Source organism: Hypanus sabinus, chromosome 2 (genome assembly GCF_030144855.1).
Source record: "Hypanus sabinus isolate sHypSab1 chromosome 2, sHypSab1.hap1, whole genome shotgun sequence".
In the NCBI taxonomy this organism is placed as follows: Eukaryota; Metazoa; Chordata; class Chondrichthyes; order Myliobatiformes; family Dasyatidae; genus Hypanus; species Hypanus sabinus.
Window position 1 is genome coordinate 57,097,592 of NC_082707.1, and position 23,531 is coordinate 57,121,122.

Here is a 23,531-nt window from a genome sequence, read left to right on the forward strand (position 1 = left end):
ACGTCTGGGACAAACAGTTGGGACGCCGCTTCTTGGTCGACACCGGAGCGGAGATCAGCGTCTTGCCCCCGATGGGGTACAACACCCACAACAAGAAGCCAGGACGCACCCTGAGGGCTGCAAACGGCAGCACGATAAGGACCTATGGCACCCGAACAGTGCAGCTACAGTTCAGCACCAGCCAGTTCACGTGGGACTTCACATTGGCCGCAGTGGCCCAACCACTCCTGGGGGCGGACTTCTTGCGAGCTCACAGCCTACTGGTCGACTTGCAAGGGAAAAGATTGGTACACGTCGAGACTTTCCAGACATTCTCCCCGGGTGAAGCCAAGTTGCCGGCCCCATACCTGGACTCCATCACGCTGTCGGACAACGAATTCACCAGAATCCTGGTGGACTTTCCATCGATTCTGGCACTGCAGTTCACGGCAGCCATGCCCAGACACAGGGTACAGCGCCACATTCTGACCCAGGGACCACCCCTCCATGCCCGCGCACGAAGGCTCCCTCTGGAAAAGCTCCGCCTGGCGAAGGAGGAGTTCAAGAGGATGGAGGAATTGGGGATCGTACGGAGGTCCGACAGCCCATGGGCCTCCCCCCTGCACATGGTGCCCAAAGCAGCCAGGGGTTGGGGACCATGTGGCGACTACCGCAGACTGAACGAGGCTACAACTCCAGACTGCTACCCTGTGCCGCACATACAGGACTTTGCAGCAAACCTGCACGGGGCAAGAATCTTTTCCAAAGTAGACCTCGTCCGGGGATACCATCAAATCCCAGTGCACCCTGAAGACATCCCCAAAACAGCACTCATCACCCTGTTCGGTCTGTTCGCGTTCCTCTGAATGCTGTTTGGCCTGAAGAATGCCGCACAGACGTTCCAGCAGCTAATGGATGCAGTGGGACGCGACCTGGACTTTGCATTCATCCATTTGGACGACATCCTTATAGACAGCAGTTGTCGTCAGGAGCATCTGTCCCACCTCCGCCAGCTCTACTCCCGCCTGAGTGATTTCGGCCTCACGATCAACCCGGCCAAGTGCCAGTTTGGTCTCGAAACCATCGACTTACTGGGCCACAGGATTATCAAAGACGGGGCAACACCTCTGCCCAACAAGGTAGGCGCGATCTGCCACTTTGCCTGGCCCAACACGGTCAAAGGCCTGCAGGAGTTCATTGGTATGGTGAACTTCTACCGCCATTTCCTCCCCTCAGCAGCCCGTATCATGCGCCCGTTGTACACCCTGATGTCGGGTAAAGGCGAGGACATTACTTGGGACGAGGAGGCCGCGGCTGCTTTCGTTAAAACCAAGGAAGCCTTGGCAGATGCCGCGATGCTGGTGCACCCCAGAACGGGCGTTCCAACCGCCCTCATGGTGGACGCATCCAACACAGCAGTCGGTGGGGTGCTGGAGCAGCTCATCGAGGGGCGCTGGCAACTCCTGGCGTTTTTCAGCAAGCACCTACAACCATCTGAACTCAAGTACAGTGCTTTCGACTGGGAGCTGTTGGCACTGTATCTGGCAATCCGGCATTTCAGGTACTTCTTAGAAGGCAGGCCATTCACCACGTTCACGGACCACAAACCGTTGACCTTCGCGTTCACGAAGGTGTCCGATCCCTGGTCGGCTCGCCAGCAGCAACATCTGTCCTACATCTCCGAGTACACGATGGACATCCAGTATGTCTCGGGAAAGGACAACGTCGTGGCGGACGCACTCTCCAGGCCAGCTGTCCAGGCACTGTCCCTGGGGGTGGACAATGCAGCACTGGCGGAGGCGCAGCAGGCAGGTGACGAGATGCCCAGCTACAGGACCGCAGTCTCGAGTTTGCAGCTGCAGGACTTTCTCGTAGGCCCAGGTGAGAGGACCCTCCTGTGCGACATGGCTACCGGCCAACCTCGCCCCATCATCCCGGCAGTCTGGAGGCGGTGAGTTTTCAACTCCATACACGGTTTGGCACACCCATCTATCAGGACAACCGTCCGGCTGGTCTCCAGCAAGTTTGCATGGCACGGACTTCACAAGCAGGTCAGTGAATGGGCCAGAACGTGCGCGCAGTGCCAAACGGCCAAGGTGCAGTGGCACAATAAAGTCCCACCGCAGCAGTTCGAACCCACCCACCGGAGGTTCGACCACATTCGTGTGGATATCGTGGGCCCCCTACCAGTGTCACGAGGAGCACGGTACCTCCTAACTATGGTAGACTGGTTCACGAGGTGACCAGAGGCGGTCCTGCTCACCGACACATCTGCCGATTTCTGCGCCCGAGCACTGATTGCAACCTGTGTAACACGCTTCGGAGTACCGGCCCACATTACCTCCGACAGAGGCGTCCAGTTCACCTCCAGCCTGTTGGGAGCGGAGCTACACCACACAACTGCCTACCACCCACAGTCGAACGGACTAGTGGAACGCTTTCACCGTCACTTGAAGTCGGCTGTCATGGCCTGCCTGAGAGGACCTAACTGGGTGGACGAACTTCCCTGGGTCCTGCTTGGAATTCATACAGCACCCAAGAGGATCTGCACACCTCTTCGGCCGAGTTGGTGTACGGCGCGCCCCTGGCCGTCGCGGGAGAGTTCATACCAGCCCCAAGGGGGCAAGAGGAAGAACCCACAGCAGTCCTGGACAGGCTACGTGAAAGGCTCGGCAACTTGGCCCCTGTACCGACTTCACAGCACGGACGGACCCCGACCCATGTACCCAAAGACCTGCAAAACTGTAAGTTTGTGTTTGTATGAAGGGGCGGACACCAGGCACCACTACAGCGGCCGTACGAGGGGCCGTTCAAGGTGATCAACAACGGGTCCACGAACGTTCTGGACATTGGGAGGAGAGAGGAGGTTTTCACGGTGGACCGACTCAAACCAGCCCATGTGGACTTGGCGCAGCCGGTTGAGGTTCAGGCACCGCGGCGCAGAGGCAGACTCAAACAGAGGCTGATCCAGACTGTGGACATTGGGGGGTGTATCGCCGGTTCTGGAGGGTGGGGTTATGTGGTGACCCACTTTCTGCACAGGCGAACTGGCTCACAAATATCCAGCGCGTAGGGGGAGACTTTGGTAATGCACCTCTGACGTCATTTCCGCCCGGAGAGGGCGGGCGCTAGGGATTTAAATGCTAGCGCTGCAAAGTTTGAATAAACTAGTCTCGAAACGACTTACCGACTGCGTGTCGTTATTTCAGCGCTGTGTGTAGCACATCACTACAAGCTTACAAAAGGTTCAGCAAACTAGGTAATGATAGGAATCTGAAAGATTATAAGGCAAGCAGGAAGGAGCTTAAGAATGAAATTCGGAGAGCCAGAAGGGGCCATGAGAAGGCCTTGGCGGACAGGATTAAGGAAAACCCCAAGGCATTCTACAAGAATGTGACGAGCAAGAGGATAAGACGTGAGAAAATCGGACCAATCAAGTGTGACAGTGGAAAAGTGTGTATGGAACTGGAGGAAATAGCAGAGGTACTTGAATACTTCGCTTCAGTATTCTCTACAGAAAAGGATCTTGGCGATTGTAGGGATAACTTGCAATGGACTGAAAGGCTTGAGCATGTAGATATTAAGAAAGGGATGTGCTGGAGCTTTTGGAAAGCACCAAGTTGGATAAGTCACCAGGACTGGACCAGATGTACCCCAGGCTACTGTGGGAAGCAAGGGAGGAAATTACTGAGCCTCTGGCAATAATCTTTGCATCATCAATGGGGATGGGAGAGGTTCCAGAGGATTGGCAGGTTGCAGATGTTGTTCCCTTATTCAAGAAAGGGAGTAGAGATAGCCCAGGAAATTATAAGCCAGTGAGTCTTACGTCAGTGGTTGGTAAGTTGATGGAGAAGATCCTGAGAAACAAGATTTATGAACATTTGGAGAGGCATAATAAGATTAGGAATAGTCAGTATGGCTTTGTCAAAGGCAGGTCATGCCTTACAAGCCTGACTAGATACTTTGAGGATGTGACTAAACACATTGATGAATGTAGAGCCGTAGATGTAGTGTATATGGATTTCAACAACGCATTTGATAAGGTACCTCATGCAAGGCTTATTGAGAAAGTAAGGAGGCATGGGATCCAAGGGGTCATTGCTTTGTAGATCCAGAACTGGCTTGCCTACAGAAGGCAAAGAGTGGTTGTTGACGGGTCATATTCTGCATGGAGGTGGGTGATCAGTGGTATGCCTCAGGGATCTGTTCTGGGACCCCTACTCTTTGTGATTTTTATAAATGACCTGGATGAGGAAGTTGGGTTAGTAAATTTGCTGATGGCACTAATGTTGGGGGTGTTGTAGATATTGTGGAGGGCTGTCAGAGGTTACAGTGGGACATTGATAGGATGCAAAACTGAGCTGAGAAGTGGCAGTTGGACTTCAAATAAGTCACAATAAGTCTGAGGTGGTTCATTTTGATAGGTCAAACATGATGGCAGAATATAACATTAAAGGTAAGACTCTTTGCAGTGTGGAGGATCAGAGTGATCTTGGGGTCCAAGTCCATAGGACACTCAAAGCTGCTACATACGTTGATTCTGTGGTTATGAAGGCATACGGTGCATTGGCCTTAATCAATCGTGGGATTAAGTTTAAGAGCTGAGGGGTAATGTTGCAGCTATATAGGAACCTGATTAGACCCACTTGGAGTACTGTGCTCAATTCTGGTCACCTCACTATAGGAAGGACGTGGAAACCATAGAAAGGGTGCAGAGGAGATTTGCAAGGATGTTGCCTGGATTGGTGAGCATGCCTTATGAGAATAGATTGAGTGAACTCAGCCTTTTCTCCTTGGAGCGACGGAGGATGAGAGGTGACCTAATAGAGGTGTACAAGATAATGAGAGACATCGATCGTGTAGATAGTCAGGCTTTTCCCCAGGGCTGAAATGGCTGGCACGAGAGGGCATAGTTTTAAGGTGCTTGGAAGTAGGTACAGAGGAGATGCCGGGGTAAGTTTTTTATGCAGAGAGTGGTGAGTGCGTGGAATGGGCTGCCGGTGGTGGCGGAAATGATGGGGTCTTTTAAGAGACTCCTGGATGGCTGCATGGAGCTTAGAAAAATAGAGGGCTATGTGTAAAGCCTAGGTAGTTCTAAGGTAGGGACATGTTCGGCACAGCTTTGTGGGCCAAAGGAACTGTATTGTGCCGTATGTTTTCTATGTTTCTAAATCTGAAAACCTGCCGTCTGCATTAATTCTTCAGCCATACATTAATCTGCCAAATTATCCTATTCCTGTCCTCACTATCATGTGGCCCAGGCAGCAATCCAGAGTTTACTACCCTTGACGTCCTGCTTTACAGCTCTCTGCGTAACTCCCTATATTGTCCCTTCAGAACTTCCTCCCTTTTCCTACCAATTTGTACCATGACTTCTGGCTGTTCACCTTTAGAATGCCATGGACCTGATGTGAGGCATCTCTCACATTGGCACCTGGGAAGCAACATACCAACCAGGTGCCTCTTTCATGTCCACAGAGTCTGCGTTCTGCTCCTCTAATTATGGAATCCCCTATCAGTATTGTGGTAATAACTTTGAATGTTCTAAAACATTTTGACTTGGCTACATCTAACCTACTGTCTACAATCATCAGCCAGAGTCTCTTCTAACTAACATTGTCACCCGTTCCAGTCAATCCTGCTGTTCATCTGCACTGGGGAGTATGGCAGCAATTTCCCCATTCTTCATTTGTGTTTGATGGATTGTGGTTAACAAGAACGAAGAGGCAGATATCAAGTATAGACAGTTAGGATCAAATTAGACACTTGAGGAGTATGAGAAATGCTGGAGACTGCTTAAGACAGAAATTAGGAGGGCTGGAACAGGACATGATGTTGCTGTAGCTGACAAGCTGAAAGGGAATCCTGAAGGCTTCTATAGATACATTCAGAGCACCAGGTTACCAAGGGGAAAACTCGATCCGCTTGAAGATCATTGTGGTTATCTATGCATGGAACCAAAAATGATGGCAGAGATCTTAAATGAACCTTCAGCATCACTATTTTCTATATCATTCATGTTGTGAAAAGATTCACCAGTTCATTGAAGCTTATGAGAGGCTGGATCTTCACTCAACTTTTATACAGCAAAGCAGTTCTTTACAAACCTGCCTCCACTGTACAACAATATCCTGCAAAAGATAGACCCTTTCTGACAGCCTGGGAGCTACCTCTCAGCAAACATTGATAATGAAATGCACCACTGAGAGCCTGCACAGCTTCTGGCCCATTGTGGAAAAGGGTATTTGAAGATAAATGCCTCACACTCAGCACAAAACTTATCATCAACCAAGTAACAGTGATCCTTGCCCTTCAATATACATCTGAGACATTGACTACCTTCAGCAGGCACCCCAAGCACTGAAGAGGAGTCACCAAGCCAACAGCAGTGTCTTCTCCTGATCAATAACACAGGTACCAAGCTCTAAATACACCCAGCTTGCTCAGCTGAGCAGGCCACGTTGCTTGTACACCTGACACCAGACTTCCAAAACTGGATTCTCAGCTCTATCAAGTCAAGTCAAGTCAAGTCACCTTTATTGTCATTTCAACCATAACTGCTGGTACAGTACATAGTAAAAATGAGACGTTTTTCAGGACCATGGTGTTACATTACACAGTACAAAAAACTAGACTGAACTACGTAATAAAAAAAACACAGAGAAAGCTAAACTAGACTACAGACCAACCCAGGACTGCATAAAGTGCACAAGAACAGTGCAGGCATTACAATAAATAATAAACAGGACAATAGGGCAAGGTGTCAGTCCAGGCTTCGGGTATTGAGGAGTCTGATAGCTTGGGGGAAGAAACTGTTACATAGTCTGGCCATGAGAGCCTGAATGCTTCAGTGCCTTTTCCCAGACGGTAGGAGGGAGAAGAGATTGTATGAGGGGTGCATGGGATCTTTCATAATGCTGCTTCCTTTGCGAATGCAGCGTGTAGTGTAAGTGTCCGTGATGGTGGGAAGAGAGACCCCGATGATCTTCTCAGCTGACCTCACTATCCACTGCAGGGTCTTGCGATCCGAGATGGTGCAATTTCCGAACCAAGCAGTGATGCAGTTGCTCAGGACGCTCTCAATACAACCCCTGTAGAATGTGATAAGGATGGGGGGTGGGAGATGGACTTTCCTCAGCCTTTGCAGAAAGTAGAGATGCTGCTGGGCTTTCTTTGCTATGGAGCTGGTCTTGAGGGACCAAGTGAGATTCTCCGCCAGGTGAACGCCAAGAAATTTGGTGCTTTTTACGATCTCTACTGAGGAGCAATCGATGTTCAGTGGAGAGTGGTCACTCCGTGCCCTCCTGAAGTCAACAACCGTCTCTTTTGTTTTGTTCACATTAAGAGACAGGTTGTTGGCTCTGCACCAGTCTGTTAGCTGCTGCACCTCCTCTCTGTAGGCTGACTTGTCATTCTTGCTGATGAGACCCACCACGGTCGTGTCATCAGCTAACTTTATGATGTGGTTCGAGCTGTGTGTTGCAGCACAGTCGTGGGTCAGCAGAGCGAACATCAGTGGTCTGAGCACGCAACCCTGGGGAGACCCCGTGCTCAGTGTGATGGTGTTGGAGATGCAGCTCCCGATCCGGACTGACTGAGGTCTCCCAGTAAGGAAGTCTAGGATCCAGTTGCAGAGGGAGGTGTTCAGGCCCAATAGGCTCAGCTTTCCAGTCAGTTTCTAAGGAATGATTGTGTTGAATGCCGAACTGAAGTCTATGAACAGCATCCAAACGTATGTGTCTTGTTTGTCCAGGTGGGTTAGGGTCAGGTGGAGGGTTACTTGGACAGAACTGGTGAGTGTGGCATTGAACCCAGGTTGTCCCTAATGAACAGATGACCAGCAAATGGGCAGAAGAAAGAGAAAATGAGTTAGCTGTTGGGACCATGAGAATAAAATAGGGTACAGTGTAGATTAATGATAAATAGGTGCTTGATTACCTGTGCAGACTCAATGAGCCAAAAGGCTTAACTTCTAATGCTGTGTAACACTATCAACAGTTGGGCTGAGAAAGGGAAAAAAAAGAATTCCTCAAAACTTCTTTGAGAAGTATTAACAATCCCATCAATTTCTGGAAATCACTGGGCTGAGGGACTGCCTAAGAAGATAGCCTTCATACTGTTCAAATTACTTATTCTCCCTGGTATTCTAAATAAAGACCGAGAAATATCCATTGGCTTCATTTTATTAAAATCATTATTAGCAAACTACAGCCTATCTCAAAACAAATGAGCTGAATAATTTCATCTTCCAATTACATTTCCACAGTTGGAGTACATTTCGTTCTGTAAACTCCTAGTCTACTAACTGTATAGGAATTGGCTGGCTTCATTTTCACACTTGCACATTTCAGTGCTTTCCAGTAAAAGCCTCTGTCAGTGCCTGGGACAAATTCTCAAAGGCTGGAATTCAGTCAAGAAAGGAGTTTATGTAACTATCCAAATGTTTTTCCGTTATGTTCTTCTCACAGTAAAACAAGGCTGTGAGTGACAGGGACAGATTTCACCAACCAGGCTGTTCCATGGCTTGCATGGGCAGAATACAACATGGCAGAGAGCTGGGAGAGAAACAGGTATTTGAATAGAGAATTCAGGTGGAGAAATGAAATTGGACTGATTGCCCATTTCAGAGTAAAGATTAAAGGATAAACATCAACAAGTCTTTAAAATCATGGTTAATATTGAATGAGTTTCTTAGCTCTTTTCATCAAGCAAATAAAAAAAAACACAAAAAAAAACAAGAACGTAACCCAAAATAAAGAAATTTGAAGACGAACTTTACAGACGGGGAACCATCAATTATAACAAATTACATATTTGGCTACTTGTGGGATTGTGAGGATTCATTGGAGGGTCAAAGAGATGTGAAAGGCCTATGAATAATCTAAGCAAGATCTTTGCTTGCTCTGTTCTTTAAATTGGAAATCCAGTTCAGTTAATTGGTGCTAGGATCACCAACCCCCACAACTGGCCTCCATATGAAACCTCAGGAAAAAAAAACTTCTTTTGGCAATTCTTGTTGGGATTATGATGAGAATCACTATATGGTAAACGAAGGGAAAGAAGCCTTTCAAGGTAAACAAGTACAGCTGTCCAAAACTACAAGAACAGAAAGTTGGACTGTTCTATTCTCTGCCACAACAAATAAATATAATACACAATTCACAAGAGAGCAGGATATTGATCTGGCCTGGCCTGCTGAGTTCCTCCAGCATTCTGTATGTTCTATTGATAAATGAGCTCATTTGAGACAAGCAGCCTGGATCAACACATGGTAACAATAAGTAAACACAGCTGAGGTAACCAATCAGGAATGGTTCTTCAGCCTGATCCTGTCTGAGACAATGGAGATTAAGGAAAAATGGAAATTTGTACTGTCGTTAGAGAAGCTTATTTTGCCAGTTGAATGTAAATTTGGCCCTGGCTGACTGCCTGAGGAAATATCATTCACTGTGTAACCAAGTTGTGGATCTGAACTTGGAAAAGTTTGCGATTAAAAAAAATAGAATATTGATAAGTGATGGTAATAAGATTATACATCATATTGACAGAAAGTATAACATATTAACTAAATAGTTATTTAATTAAGTGATGCTAGCCAACTGTGTTGTTCTAAAGTACACACTACCAAGGAGCCAGAGGGTTGGTAAGCCAGCTGCAGATGTATTTCTCTAAATAAATATTAGTCTATATCTTAATGAGGGTCAGATAGTCTTGCTATGTTTTTATTGAACTAGATTTATACCAAATAGCATGACAAGCACTAATAAATCAGTGAGATGTGCTGTACTTCAATCTGCATTGTGTATTTTTTCTGAAATTGCATCAATAGCATCATGAAATTACACACAATATTTTTAAACTATCACAGGTTTCTGCTTGTGGATTTAAAAAAAATCACGTCTTTCACTTGTTCACTACAAACCAAAACGCCAAAATAGACACAAATGGGTGACGGTTTATTTCCATATTCCAAAATAATTAGCAACGTGAAAGATATAAACAGAACCTGCTAGAAACAGAAATACTGCTGTTATTTCTGTGCACCTTCACTTACCTGGGCTGGTTGCAAAGGATAATCTCACTGACCATTCTCACCGTCAAATTGGGAGGGGGTGCAGCAAGTCTCTCAGTGAATGAGTCTCTAACTGTAATGGACTCCCGCCCAATGCTTCCACATTTTTATTCACACCAACCATTGCTCTGAGCAGAAAATATTTACGCGGCTGGAAAACTGTGCGGTGCTTTAGATTAACATTATATAAAAGCAAATTCCAGCTGAGCAGCAACAAAGACTATGTGCACAGGAGCATTTCTGTTACTCGGTGTCCAGACGCCCACACAGATTAGAGGAAACGGTGCACTTGTCACCATTTTTCAGAAAGCAAACCTAGGGGAAAACTTTGGGTTTTTGTTAAATCATACAAACATAGAAAATCTACAGCACAATGCAGGACCTTCGGCCCACAATGCTGAGCCAAACATGTACTAACTTAAAAAATTACCTAGGGTTAACCACAGCACTCTGTTTTTCTAAGCTCCATGTACCTATCCAGGAGTCTCTTGAAACCCGATTGTATCTGCCTCCACCACCATCACCGGCAGCCCATTCCACGCACTCGCCACTCTTTGCGTAAAAAACCTGACATCTCCTCTGTACCTACTTCCAAGCACCTTAAAACTGTGCCCTCTGATGATAGCCATTTCAGCCCCGGGGAAAAGCCTCTGACTATTCACACGATTAATGCCTCTCATCATCTTACACACCTCTATCAGGTCACCTCTCACCCTCCGTCACTCCAAGGAGGAACGGCCGAGTTCATTCAACCTATTCTCATAAGGCATGCTCCCCAATTCAAGCAACATCCTTGTAAATGACCTTTGAACCCTTTCTGTGGTTTCCACATCCTTCCTGTAGTGAGGTGACCAGAACTGAGCACAGCACTCCAAGTGGGGTCTGACCAGGGTCCTATATAGCTGCAACATTACCTCTTGGCTCTTAAACCCAATGCACCATATGCCTTCTTAATCACAGTCAACCTGCGTTATAGCTTTGAGTGTCCTATGGACTCGGACTCCAAGATCCCTCTGATCCTCCACACTGCCGAGAGTCTTACCATTAAGACTATATTCTGCCATTATATTTGACCTACAAAAATGAACCACCTCACACTTATCTGGGTTGAACACCATCTGCCACTTCTCAGCCCAGTTTTGCATCCTATCAATGTCCCGCTGTAACCTCTGACAGCCCTCCACACTATCCACAACACACCCAACCTTTGTGTCATCAGCAAATTAACTAACCCAACTCTCCACTGCCTCATCCAGGTCATTTATAAAAATCACAAACAGTAAGGGTCCCAGAACAGATCCCTGAGGCACACCACTGGTCACTGACCTCCATGCAGGATATGACCCGTCTGCAACCACTCTTTGCCCTCTGTGGGCAAGCCAGTTCTGGGTCCACAAAGCAATGTCTCCTTGGATTCCATGCCTCCTTACTTTCTCAATAAGCCTTGCATGAGGTACCTTATCAAATGCCTTGTTGAAATCCACATACACTACGTCTACGGCTCTACACTCATATTGTGTGTTTAGTCACATCCTCAAAATATCTAGTCAGGCTTGTAAGGCACGACCTGCCTTTGACAAAGCCATACTGACTATTCCTAATCATATTATGCCTCTCCAAATGTTCATAAATCCTGCCTCTCAGGATCTTCTCCATCAACTTACCAACCATTGAAGTCAGACTCACTCGTCTATAATTTCCTTGGATATCTCTACTCCCTCTCTTGAATAAGGGAACAACATCAGCAACCCTCCAATCCTCCGGAACCTCTCCTATCTTCATGATGCAAAAATCATTGCCAGAGGCTGAGAAATCTCCTGCCTCACCTCCCAGAGTAGCCTGGGGTACATCTCATCCATTTCCGGCGATTTATCCAACTTGATGCTTTCTAAAAGCTCTAGAACATCCTCTTTCTTAATAACTACATTCTCAAGCTTTTCAGTCCATTGTACGTCATCCCTAAAATCGCCGAGATCCTTTTCCGCAGTGAATACTGAAGTAAAATATTCATTAGGTACCTCCGCTATTTCCTCTGGTTCCATACACAATTTTCCATTGTCACACCTGATTGGTCCTATTCTCTCACGTCTTATCCGCTTGCTCTTCACATACTTGTAGAATGCCTTGGGGTTTTCCTTAATCCTGTCCGCCAAGGCTTTCTCATGGCCCCTTCTGGCTCTCCGAATTTCATTCTTAAGCTCCTTCCTGCTTGCCTTACAATCTTCTAGATTCCTATGAATACCTTGTTCTTTGAACCTTTCGTAAGCTCTTCTTTTCTTTTTGAAAAGATTTACAACAGCCTTTGTACACCATGGAACTTGTACCCGACCATCCTTTCCATGTTTCATTGGAACATACCTACTCAGAACTCTATGCAAATATTCCCTGAACATTTGCCATATTTCTTTTTCCTGAAAACATCTGTTTCCAATTTATGCTTCCAAGTTCCTGCCTGATAGCCTCATATTTCCTCTTACTCCAATTAAACATTTCCCTAACTTGTCTGTTCCTATCTCTCTCTCCAATGCTATGATAAAGGAGAAAGAATTGTGATCACTTTCTCCAAAATGCTCTCCCACTGAGAGATCTGACACCTGACCAGGTTCATTTCCCAATATCAGATCAAGTACAGCCCCTCCTCTTGTAGGCTTATCTACATATTGTGTCAAGAAACCTTCCTGAACACACCTAACAAACTCTACCCCATCTAAACCCCTCATTCCAGGGAAATGCCAATCAATATTTGGGAAATTAAAATCTCCCACCACAACAACCCTGTTATTATTACTCCTTTCCAGAATCTGTCTCCTTATCTGCTCCTGGAAGTCCCTGTTACTATTGGGTGATCTATAAAAAACAACCAGTAGAGTTACTGACCCCTTCCTATTCCCAACTTCCAGCCACAGAGACTCCGTAGACAATCCCTCCATGACTTTCTCCTTTTCTGCAGCCATGGCACTATCTCTGATCAACAGTGCCACAGCCCCCCTCTTCTTTTGCCTCCCTCCCTGTCCTTTCTGAAACATCTAACGCCTGGCACTTTAAGTAGCCACTCCTGCCCCTGAGACATCCAAGTCTCTGTAATGGCCACAACATCATAGCTCCAAGTGTTGATCCACACTCTAAGCTCATCGGCTTTATTCATGATACTCCTTGCATTAAAATAGACACATCTCAAACCATCAGTCTGAGTGCATCCCTTCTCTATCACCTGTCTAGCCTCCCTCTTGCACTGTCTCCAAGCTTTCTCTATTTGTGAGCCAACATCCCTTTCCTCCATCACTTCAGTTTGGTTCTCACCCCCCAGCATTTCTAGTTTAAACTCTCCCCAATAGCCTCAGCAAACCTTCCCGCCAGGATATTGGTCCCCCTTGGATTCAAGTGCAACCTGTCCTTTTTGTATAGGTCACACCTGCCCCAGAACAGATCCTAAAAATCCAGAAATCTAAATCCTTGCCCCCGCTCCAATCCCTCAGCCATACATTTATCCTTCACCTCATTCTATTCCTATACTCACTGTCACGTGGCACTGGCAGTAATCCCAAGATTGCTACCTTTGAGGTCCTGCTACTCAACTTCTTTCCTAACTCCCTGTAGTCTGTTTTCAGGACCACCTCCCTTTTCCTATCTATATTGTTGGTACTAATATGTACCACAACCTCTGGCTGTTCTTCCCACTTCAAGATATCATGGATACGATTAGAAACATCACAGACCCAGGCACCTGGGAGGCAAACAACCATCTGCATTTCTTCCCTGCATCCACAGAATTGCCTGTCTGACCCCCTAACTATAGAGTCCCCTATTACTGCTGCCATCCTCTTCCTTTCCCTACCCTTCTGAGCCACAGGGCCAGACTCCAGGCCAGAGGCACGGCCACGGTTGCTTCCCCCAGGTAGGCAGTCCCCCCCAACGGTACTCAAGCAGGAGTATTTATTGTTAAGGAGACAGACATTGGGATACTCTCTAGTATCTGCTTCTTGCCCTTCCCTCTCCTGACTGTTACCCACTTATCTGTCTCCTGTGGTCCCAGGGTGACTACAGCTCCTCTTTAATACCTCCTTACTCTCCTGGACCAGATGAAGGTCATCGAGCTGCAGCTCCAGTTTCCTAACACGGTCTCTAAGGAGCTGTAACTTGATGCAGCTGGTGCAGATGTGGCCACCTGGGAGGCTAGGAGTCTCTAGGACCTCCCACATCTGACACCGAGCACAGAAAACCGGCCTCACACACGTACTCTCGGTCTTTATTTTAAACAGAGAACCTACATGGCCTCAACCCTTTATCGCCGAAGACCCATTGAGCCAAGGCCTTCCTACTCTGTCTCACACCACTCCGACGCCCGTTCTGTAAACCTGTCTTCCTTTTAAACTCTTCCCGCTGTTCTCACTGGCCGACCTCCACACACTTGCGCAGTCGTGCCCCGTTCAAACGCTGAAAAATTACCAAGTATGGTAGGTTAGCATTGAACTTGTATTATCAGCGCAGAGGAAGTGAATCAAACAAGTGGTTTGGTTTGTTATTCATTGTGTTCATGCAGAATACCAAATTCTACAAGTACAGGTGATTTTGCTTCAATATATATTAATGACTTGGATGAGAATGCAGGTGGCATAGATTTGCAGATTTCACCAACTTTGGTGGTATGGTAGTTAGTGAGTAAGGTTGTCTAAGGCCACAAGAGAATATAGATCAAGTGGACAAGTGGGCAAAGGGATGGTAGCTGGAACTTAATTAAGTAAAATCTCAGGTTAGGTCAAACATGGTGAAAGGTAGTGCCTTGTGGAATGCTGTTGAACAGAGATACCTATTGGGTACGAGTACATATAGTAGTTCCCTGAAGAAGGGAACGCAGATATACAGGAGGTAAAGGAAGTGATTTGGTTGTTCCAAGTGTAAGGTTTAGGATGTCACATTACAGTGGTGCAAAGTGTTTAGGTCACACTTGGAGTACTGTGTGCATTTCTGGGGGGAGGGGGATGTGATTAAACTGAAGTGGATGCAGAAAAAAATCAGCAGCATTAAAAATTGAGATGTCCTCATCAAAAAGACTCGATAAATAGCTCTAGCTAATTATCTGACTCTGGGTATCAATGAATAATAATGTTTTTGGGATATCCTTCTACGATTCACTTATTCACTTCAGTCTATTTTTTTTAATCTCGTGAAATCAGGAATTGATCATAATGTGGTTCAGAACTTGAACTGTTTCCAGAAGATTTGGTGAACAACTGCAATAAACTCTGAATAATAGCGGAAGTAATTTTGGGCCACAGCCACATTCATGGACTTCTATCAAAATATGTTGCTTCAGAATCTACCATTTCAGCTACATGATTAATTTAATTGCATTCAACTTTAACTCCAACTAATTTAAGACTATCCTCACTGGATAACAACAGAACTTAAAATTACATGCTGCCCAACTTCCTTCCATACAAATTTTTAATTTAGCTTTTAAAATTTAGCATGAAGAGCAAGATGGGGTTTGCTCATGACAGTGAACTGTTAGCTTTCAAACATTAAAGAGGAAACCTACAAGGCTTGAAGTGAAAAGATTTCAAAACCATTAATCCACAAATAATGCTTCAGTTCAAGATAGTTTAGCAAATTCCATTTAATACTAAATTGCTGGAAAAAAGTAATCGGCAATCTGTACATTTCTATTAAGAATTAAAACCACAAGCACACACAGATGATGCTAACCAGTCCTTTCTATCAAACAATTAATGTAACATTCTCAACACTTTTACAGCTTGAAGATTCTGGACAAATGGGCAATTGTTTTTAAAGCCTTTGAGGTAAATATCAAAGAACTGCAAAATGAAAGACAGTGCATTCAGAATATGTACAGTAGGTCCTGCAAATTCCCTTATAAACTAAGCGTGCCACAGCATAAGAATTAAGAGGACCTATTTACAAGTAACTTATTTTTTTACCATCCCCACTAGGCGTTAGTCATGCATGTGTTATAGTACAAAAGCTATTTATTCTCTAAAACAAATACAATGAAGAACTTGTTATATTACATTAGATTTCCTGTTACGTTGATTGAAATGCTGCATTCAGTTGTGTGATGATACTGATCTGAATGTAGACGCTGAGGTGTGCGGCTGCCAAAGAGTTTCAGTGTAATCCAAAATGGTTCACATTTAAGTGCACAGAAGGAATATTTTCATTAGCAGAGACTGTACAATTTTGCAAAAATATTCCTTTTATGCCAGGTGATAATAATTGTAAGAAACTGCCCCTTGCACCTGATCCACCACAGATAATGGTACACAAAACCAGGTGAGTGAGAGTGGCGAGTGGGACAGAGGCTGGTAGGTTGCAGGTAAAGCCAACTGTCAAGCAGGTGATGGGCATCTGGGATAAGGTGAGGGAGGGGATGAGAGGGATAAACAATGAGAAGCAGACAAGGTAGACAAGCAAGTGAATGTGTATGGGAGGATTGCATCAGGGATCTGCTTACCTGAAAGTGGAAAATCCAGTGATGATAGCAGTGAGCTGCAAGTTACATAAGTGAAATATGAGATGTTGGTCTTCCAATTCCATGTTCCCTGGGGGCTCACTTTTTATCCTACCAACCTCTGCATCCAGCACATCATCCTCCACCATTTCTGCCAACAACATCATCACATCTTCCCCTCTCCCCCCTCTTCCTGCCTTAATCAGGGACCACTCTCTCCACAAGTTTCTGATCTACTTATCTCTTCCCCATTCCCTGGCACTTTCTTATGCGACCAAAGGGGGTTTGACCCCTGTCCCTATACCCCTTCCTCACTACCATCCAGGATTCTAAGCTTCCCTTTAGGGTGTGGCAGAGCATCAGCTACACACCTTCCAACCTGGTTTGTTGTATTCCATGCCTGTGATGTGACTTCCTCTATATTAGAGGAACTGAGTACAGAGAAGGCTGAGTACACGCACTCTGCCTGCACAGCCATCTTGATCTTCTGGCTCTACACCTCTACAGCTCTCCTTTCTACGCCCACACTGACCGTCTGGTCCCTTGGCTCCCTCAATTACTATAGAGAGGCAAACACAAATTGGAAAACAACCTTTGATATCCATAGCTTATTCATAGATTCATAGATGGGAAGAATTTTGAATTTTACAATTTCAGGTAACCCATATTCCACTTTGGTATACTGGTAATCTCTCCTGTTCCCTCTCAGTTTTCATGCAGGGGGTTGACTGAGGTGACAACTTACATCTCTTGTCTTCACAGATACTGGTCAATCCAACATATGGTGTTAGTTCTAGATTCCAGATTCTGCACTCTCTTTTGATGGCACAGTGGCTGATTCTGCCCTTCAAGTTTTCATGCTTAACTTATCTTCTGATTCACCGGTGTTTAAAACCTATTAGATTCAACTTTATTGTCATTGTGCCGAGTACAGATACAAAGCCAATGAAATGCAGTTAGCATCAAACGAGAAATGCAAAGAATAGTGTTATTTACAAAATAACTGCAAATAAAAAGCGCTACAGCACACAAATATGAAGGTACTGAGACAGTACAATATGGGTGCAATACTGCTTAGTGCTGTGATGTGAGGTTCAGCAGGGTCACAGCCTCAGGGAAGAAGCTCTTCCTGTGCCTGCTGGTGTGGGAGCGGAGGTTCCTGTAGCGCCTACCGGATGGGAGGAGAGTAAAAAGTCCATGGTTAGGGTGAGATGCATCCTTGATAATGCTTTTCGCCCTGCCCAGGCAGTGTTTATGGTAGATCTTCTCAATGGTGGGCAACTGGGTGCTGATAATCTGCTGGGCAGTTTTCACCACACACTGGAGTGCTTTGCGGTCCGGTACGGGACAATTGCCATACCACACTGAGATGCAGCTGGTGAGTATCCGCTTCACTTTAACCAAGTACCTTCAGCTTTCGAGGTTAAGAAACATTTCTTCATATTAAGTTGAAACATCTGACTACTTAGTTTGAAGGAATGCCCAAGTCCTAGACACTACAACAGATAATACAGCTTTTCAGTGGCCTATCTGTCAATCCTCCTCAAAAATCTCTCAACGGGATTAACTCTCTCTAAACTTTTAAACTTGAATACAGCTTTGTATCATGGGACAAACTCGTGTCATACCCAAAATCAATCTGGTTAATCATCTTCAAACTCCTAGACCAAGGAGTCAGCATCTCTCTCTGAAACTGGATCCTTGACCAATTGGTAAGGAAAAGCAGCAACACCCATGCCTCAACACTGGTCCTCCTCAGCCCTTTAACTTTCTCCCTACACACTCATGATTGTATGGCCAGTTTCTGCTCCAAATCCATCTACAAGTTTACAGTGGTGGGCCAAAATTCAAACTACATTGAGACGGAGTACAGGAAGGAGATACAGAGATTAGTGGTGTGGCACCAAAACAACAAACTTTCCCTTAGCAAATCTCAGTTTCAGCAAGACAAAAGGTCTAGTCATTGACTTCAGGAAGGAGGTGATGGGGTTGTAGAATAGGTGTAACAACAGTGGCAAGGTGGAAATGGCTGAAGATGTTTCTAGGTGTAAATATCGCAAATAGCTTGGTCTGGTCCAACCACATAGATACTTTGGCCAAGAAAGCACATCAGCACCTCTGCTTTCTTCGAAGCCTCTACTTTGGCATGTCCCCATTGACTCTCCCTAATATTTAATAACTACACCACGGAAGGCACCCTATCCAGATGCATTACAAACTGGTAGGGCAACCACTCTGCTTCATACCAAAAGAAATTGTAAAGCATTATGGACACACCTCAGTCCAACATAAAAATCAACTTTCCCTCTACTGACTTTGTGTGCACTTCACTCAGTAAAGCAGCCAACATAACCAAAGACACCAACCAACCCAGTCATCTTCTCTTCCCCCCACCCCCTGACACCCACCTCACCTTCCATCAGCCAGAAGATATAAAAGCTTGGAAATACTGTACACACCACCAGTCTCAGAGGCAGTTTCTACCACAGTGTTAGGTCTTTTGAATGAACATCTTGTACAATAAAGTTGAACACTTAATCTCTCAACCCATCTTTTAATGGCATTTGAACTTTATTGGCTACCTGCACTGTACTTCCTCTGTAACTCTAACATAATATTTTGCAATCTGTTATTGTTTTTCCCTTGCACTACCTCAATGCACTTATGTTTTAAAATCATCTATATGGATGGCATGCAAAATCAAGTTTTTTACTATATTTCTGTACATGTGACGATAATAAACTAATTACCAATTATATTTGTTCAACAGAGTTTAGAATAAAGAATAGAATAACTCTTTCAAAAACAATAATGGCCACTGTTAAGGTAAAAAGAACAAATAATAAATAAATATAAGTTTTAAGTTAGAACAATTTCTGTTCCTCTTATCTTTGCAAAGTCCCTCTGGAATTTTTCAAAGGAAATAATCCATCACCTTTAGGAATCCCAGTGATTATGATGACATAAAGAGAGTTCTTACTAGAGAAAAAAATTCACCCTTCGAAATAGATAATGATCTTAGGGTGTTTGATTATGTTATATAACCGACTTCTATTATATACATTTGTGAATCAATAATGATAAATTTTATCGATAAGTAAGTTTTATCGAACAAAGATGTTTTTAGGAGTATAGTGGTGAATAGTTAACGTAAAGCTAATATTGTACAGTGCTCCCGAGACATTATCAATAATTATGATTTTAGAAACCAAGTTGTACATCTACTCTACATTTTTTTATTTAACAGAAAATAAATGATTAAAGTTGTTTTCTAATTCACATGCAGCGCATAGCATAGAAACAGGCCGTTAGTTGGAGCTTACTATCATCCATCACCATATCTCTATCTTGCTCTCTCTTTTATATATAGTTTTTCTCTAAAATAAAGAAGATGAATCTCAAGGCTGTATATGGCACACATACTTTGATAATGAACTTGAACACTGGATGTCTTGTGCACCTGCCTTTATCCCATAATAGTGACACAGACTTAACACTCTCTGGATAAAGAAATTTATTTGGAACTCCATGTTTCCTGTTTTGTTTCTCATCAGTCAGCTTCTGTATAAATAGAGAAACTCTTACTGCTTTGGAGTCATCTAATAGACATCTCCAACAGAAGAGATCCAATTCATCATCTTTTTCTGAACAGTACTCCTCGCATTTCTGCAAATATCCTCATCTGGGTGCCTATCACAAAAGGCTGCCAATGCACAACTCTAAAATTTACACAATTTTATTGTAAAATCTGTGCCAGAAATAAACAATCTATACATTATAAATACAACATAGACTCACTTTGAATAATAAAGTGGGACAATATCATCGTGGGTGCCTGCTATTGTCAAGACTTGTTTAGATTCTTCTGTGTGTGAAGTTATTAGAATTGTCACATCAGGGAAATAAGGCCAACAGCTGTGCCAATCAGTAGCATATCTCTTCACCGACTATGGGATTGTGAAATCGTAGGTGCAGTGAGAAGAAAATTTGATTTAGAGATGAGTGAATTCAATGTCAAAAATGGCACAAAAGCAAAAATCATGAGAAAAAGACAAACAATATTATAAATAAAATCCATCAAAAATAAAACCTGAAAGAATACAATAGTTACCTTAGAGTGATGGTAAGGTTTCCTATTAAAAAAATCAAGTCTCCTATCTTAAAAAACGGTATTTAGGCTGAAATCGACAAGGCCTAGCCTTCTTCACTGGGTTGTAGGATAAATAGTTTTTTTGAAAATAACAGAATGTGCTTGACATAAGTACAGAAGCAACAGGTGAACAGAGGGGCAAGTGGTGTTCAGATGAATGGGTTTGATTTCATGGCAAAGTTAGTCTAACTACAACTGTATTCAGCTTTGAAGAGTATGTTCCTGGAGAATTGCATTGTTCTTGTCTTCTTACACTTAGATGTACTTGCTATGGAGGGAATGTAACTTTTCACTAGACTTGTTCCAAGATGGCAATATCTGACTGCATTTTCACGAATTTAGAAGAATGAGATGAGATCTCACCCAAGCTGATACTCTTGTTAAACTGCTTAATAGTCCATGTGTAGGGAGGGTACAGGTATATTCCCTGACTGTGACATTTAGGACTGATTTCATGCTTGAAAATTAAGGGGCTGGCTGTTAAAGATCAAGGTGAAAAATATATTCTTCACTTGGTAAATGTTTAATCTTTGGAATTCTCCACTCAGGAGAATTGTGGAAGCTCAGTTATTCAAACACAAATTATTTATTTCTGGAGATGAAAGGAATCCAGGGATATGGTGATGAAGCTGGGAACTGAGCTGAGGTAGAAGATCAGTTGTGATCTTGAAGAAGGCAGAGCTGGCTGAAAAGACCAAATTGCCAACTCCTGCTGCATTTTTTTAAACTGAGTTACACTAGTATTGATGCATGATGAGATGGAGTTGCTAACTTAATTTCTCAATGTGACTGAATAAAAGCATACACAGAAGTGACCTGGGCCTTGGATATAATGCTTTATCATCTGAGTGCACATGTCAAGGGTCAGGAAGATACATCTTTGGAATAATTGAGTCATGTAGGTGTGAAAGTCATCAAGACAACACAATAATCTATCAGCAAACTCTGAGTCAGTCAGATCAGTATTGTGGGAAAAAGCTAACAGACTGAGAGCTGAAGAGCATTGGTGGCTGGTCTGAACGACTGAACAAAATCTGAGAGCCATCAGTGACAGTGAATTGTGTTGCAGCTTTTGGAAAGCCCCAGGAAATATTCTTATAACATGGATTTCAATATTTGCATGTGTTGTAAAGGATTTTGTTTTCCTTTCTTGAACAACTGTACTGTAAACAATACTGATCAAGTTTTGGGAAGTGATCAGTTTAAGGTACAATTTAACATCTTTATTTTACTTCCACTGAACGAACAGAACCAATTCACACCACATTCAATACATTTCAATGGTGGAACACAAAAAGCAGAGTGACACAATATAGATTAACATCAATACACATCTGCTCTCGCTCACTCTCCTTCCATTAATCCCACCCCCCCATCTCTCACACACTCAAAGACATATTATTATTTTTGGAAGACTGTTACCTTCTAGTTGGAGTGACGTCTTTCTCCAGATGCCTGACAAGAAGTTTGGCAATTGCTGTGAAGCTGTTACTGATGCAGTAAATGTCTTTACTCTGAGCTCCAAGAATGTTGCCAAATGTGTCAGTGATGGTTTTAATCTCTAGTAGCAGCATATGATGATAACAATGCTCCATATTTGCTAGTTGAGTCACCAGATAAACCAGGCAGCTTCTCGCCTTTTCCTAAGGAAAAAAAATCATAGATACAATTTATCATTGGAACATTTGGAGAAGCTCACTTACAGCCTTTATTCATCAGGCCCTGAACATTTATTTTTATTTGAGTTTATCTAAAAATTATTTTGTTACAAAATAACTTTTACATAAACTCAAAATAAATGGTAAGGGCCCGATGAATACTTATTGGAGGTGCATAAATTGGTTAAAGCAGGGGAATGGAGACCCTTCCTAGTCTAGCCTCTTTGGCCCATGTATCGTACTCTTCCTGATTAAATCACAGCAAAGTTACTGACAAATGAATTCAACAAACTTACTTAAGGAAGGGAAACAGGAAATCAGCCAGGATTAGTTACACTGCAACAACTGAAATTCAAATGCTAAAGGAATGTAACATTGAGTTTAGCATGTTTAAAATGGTATTACGGAAACTGACAGCAGTGACGGAATAAATGAAAGTGCGTTCACAACAGGTTAATATACACACTTTCATATCTGCTTCTATGAAACTAAATCCGATGAAAAATGAACTATATGAAAGACCACAAATTGTACTAGCCAACAGTTGAAATTTCAGCACCTTTAGAACAATAAAATAACTATAGTCATTCCACCAACTACCTTTCTGATGGTCACATGCTGCAATAATTATGACTCTTTGATTAATCTCAGCAAATCAATCTTTATCAAATGACTCCAACATTGAACAAGAAACAATGCACGGACATCAGTTGCGAACAACTTAGTACACACAGATCCATCTAGACATTCATGAATGCTGCTGTTATGTCTCAAGGTTATTTTTATGCTTCATTCAAACACCATTTTCCTAATGGAATTTGTTTAATTTGTGTTTGACAGATTCAATGTTAAGTGCTTTTACATCTACTTTTGGAATCTGTTCCATACATTGGCAGTTGGTCAATGAAATATTTATTTGGATATTTATGGGGAGTTGGGAAGTGAATAGAAATGTTACAATTTCCAGATGCATGGAATCAGAGGTGTCTCGCTTAATTTAATGGCAAATTAAATTAACATGCATCTTGATTTCTTTCCTGACCATTAGCCTGGTTGTGTGGCTAAACCAGAAACCGTACAGGACGGTGCTCATTTGGAAATAATTGGTGTGTGGCCTTTGGGGGTCCGGTGTACTGCCGGGAAAGACTCCCACTTCTCCTGATCCATAAGCACCACTTTGACAAGGACCTGTTTCTGGATCTT

The 23,531-nt window shown here is 43.7% G+C and overlaps 1 protein-coding gene across 8 annotated transcripts in view; it reads right to left on the reverse strand.

Annotated features, from left to right (window-relative positions):
• The window catches only part of veph1 (ventricular zone expressed PH domain-containing 1), a 238,005-nt gene that overhangs the window by 102,747 nt on the left and 111,727 nt on the right, over nucleotides 1-23,531 (reverse strand). For all 8 annotated transcript variants that reach the window (XR_009507288.1, XM_059946577.1, XM_059946567.1 and 5 more), the window contains exon 7: nucleotides 22,093-22,313. Coding sequence is in view for 7 of the 8 variants with exons in the window: in XM_059946577.1 (XP_059802560.1) it covers nucleotides 22,093-22,313 (221 nt within the window). In the remaining variant the exon portion in view is untranslated. The remainder of the gene's footprint in view (nucleotides 1-22,092; nucleotides 22,314-23,531) is intronic.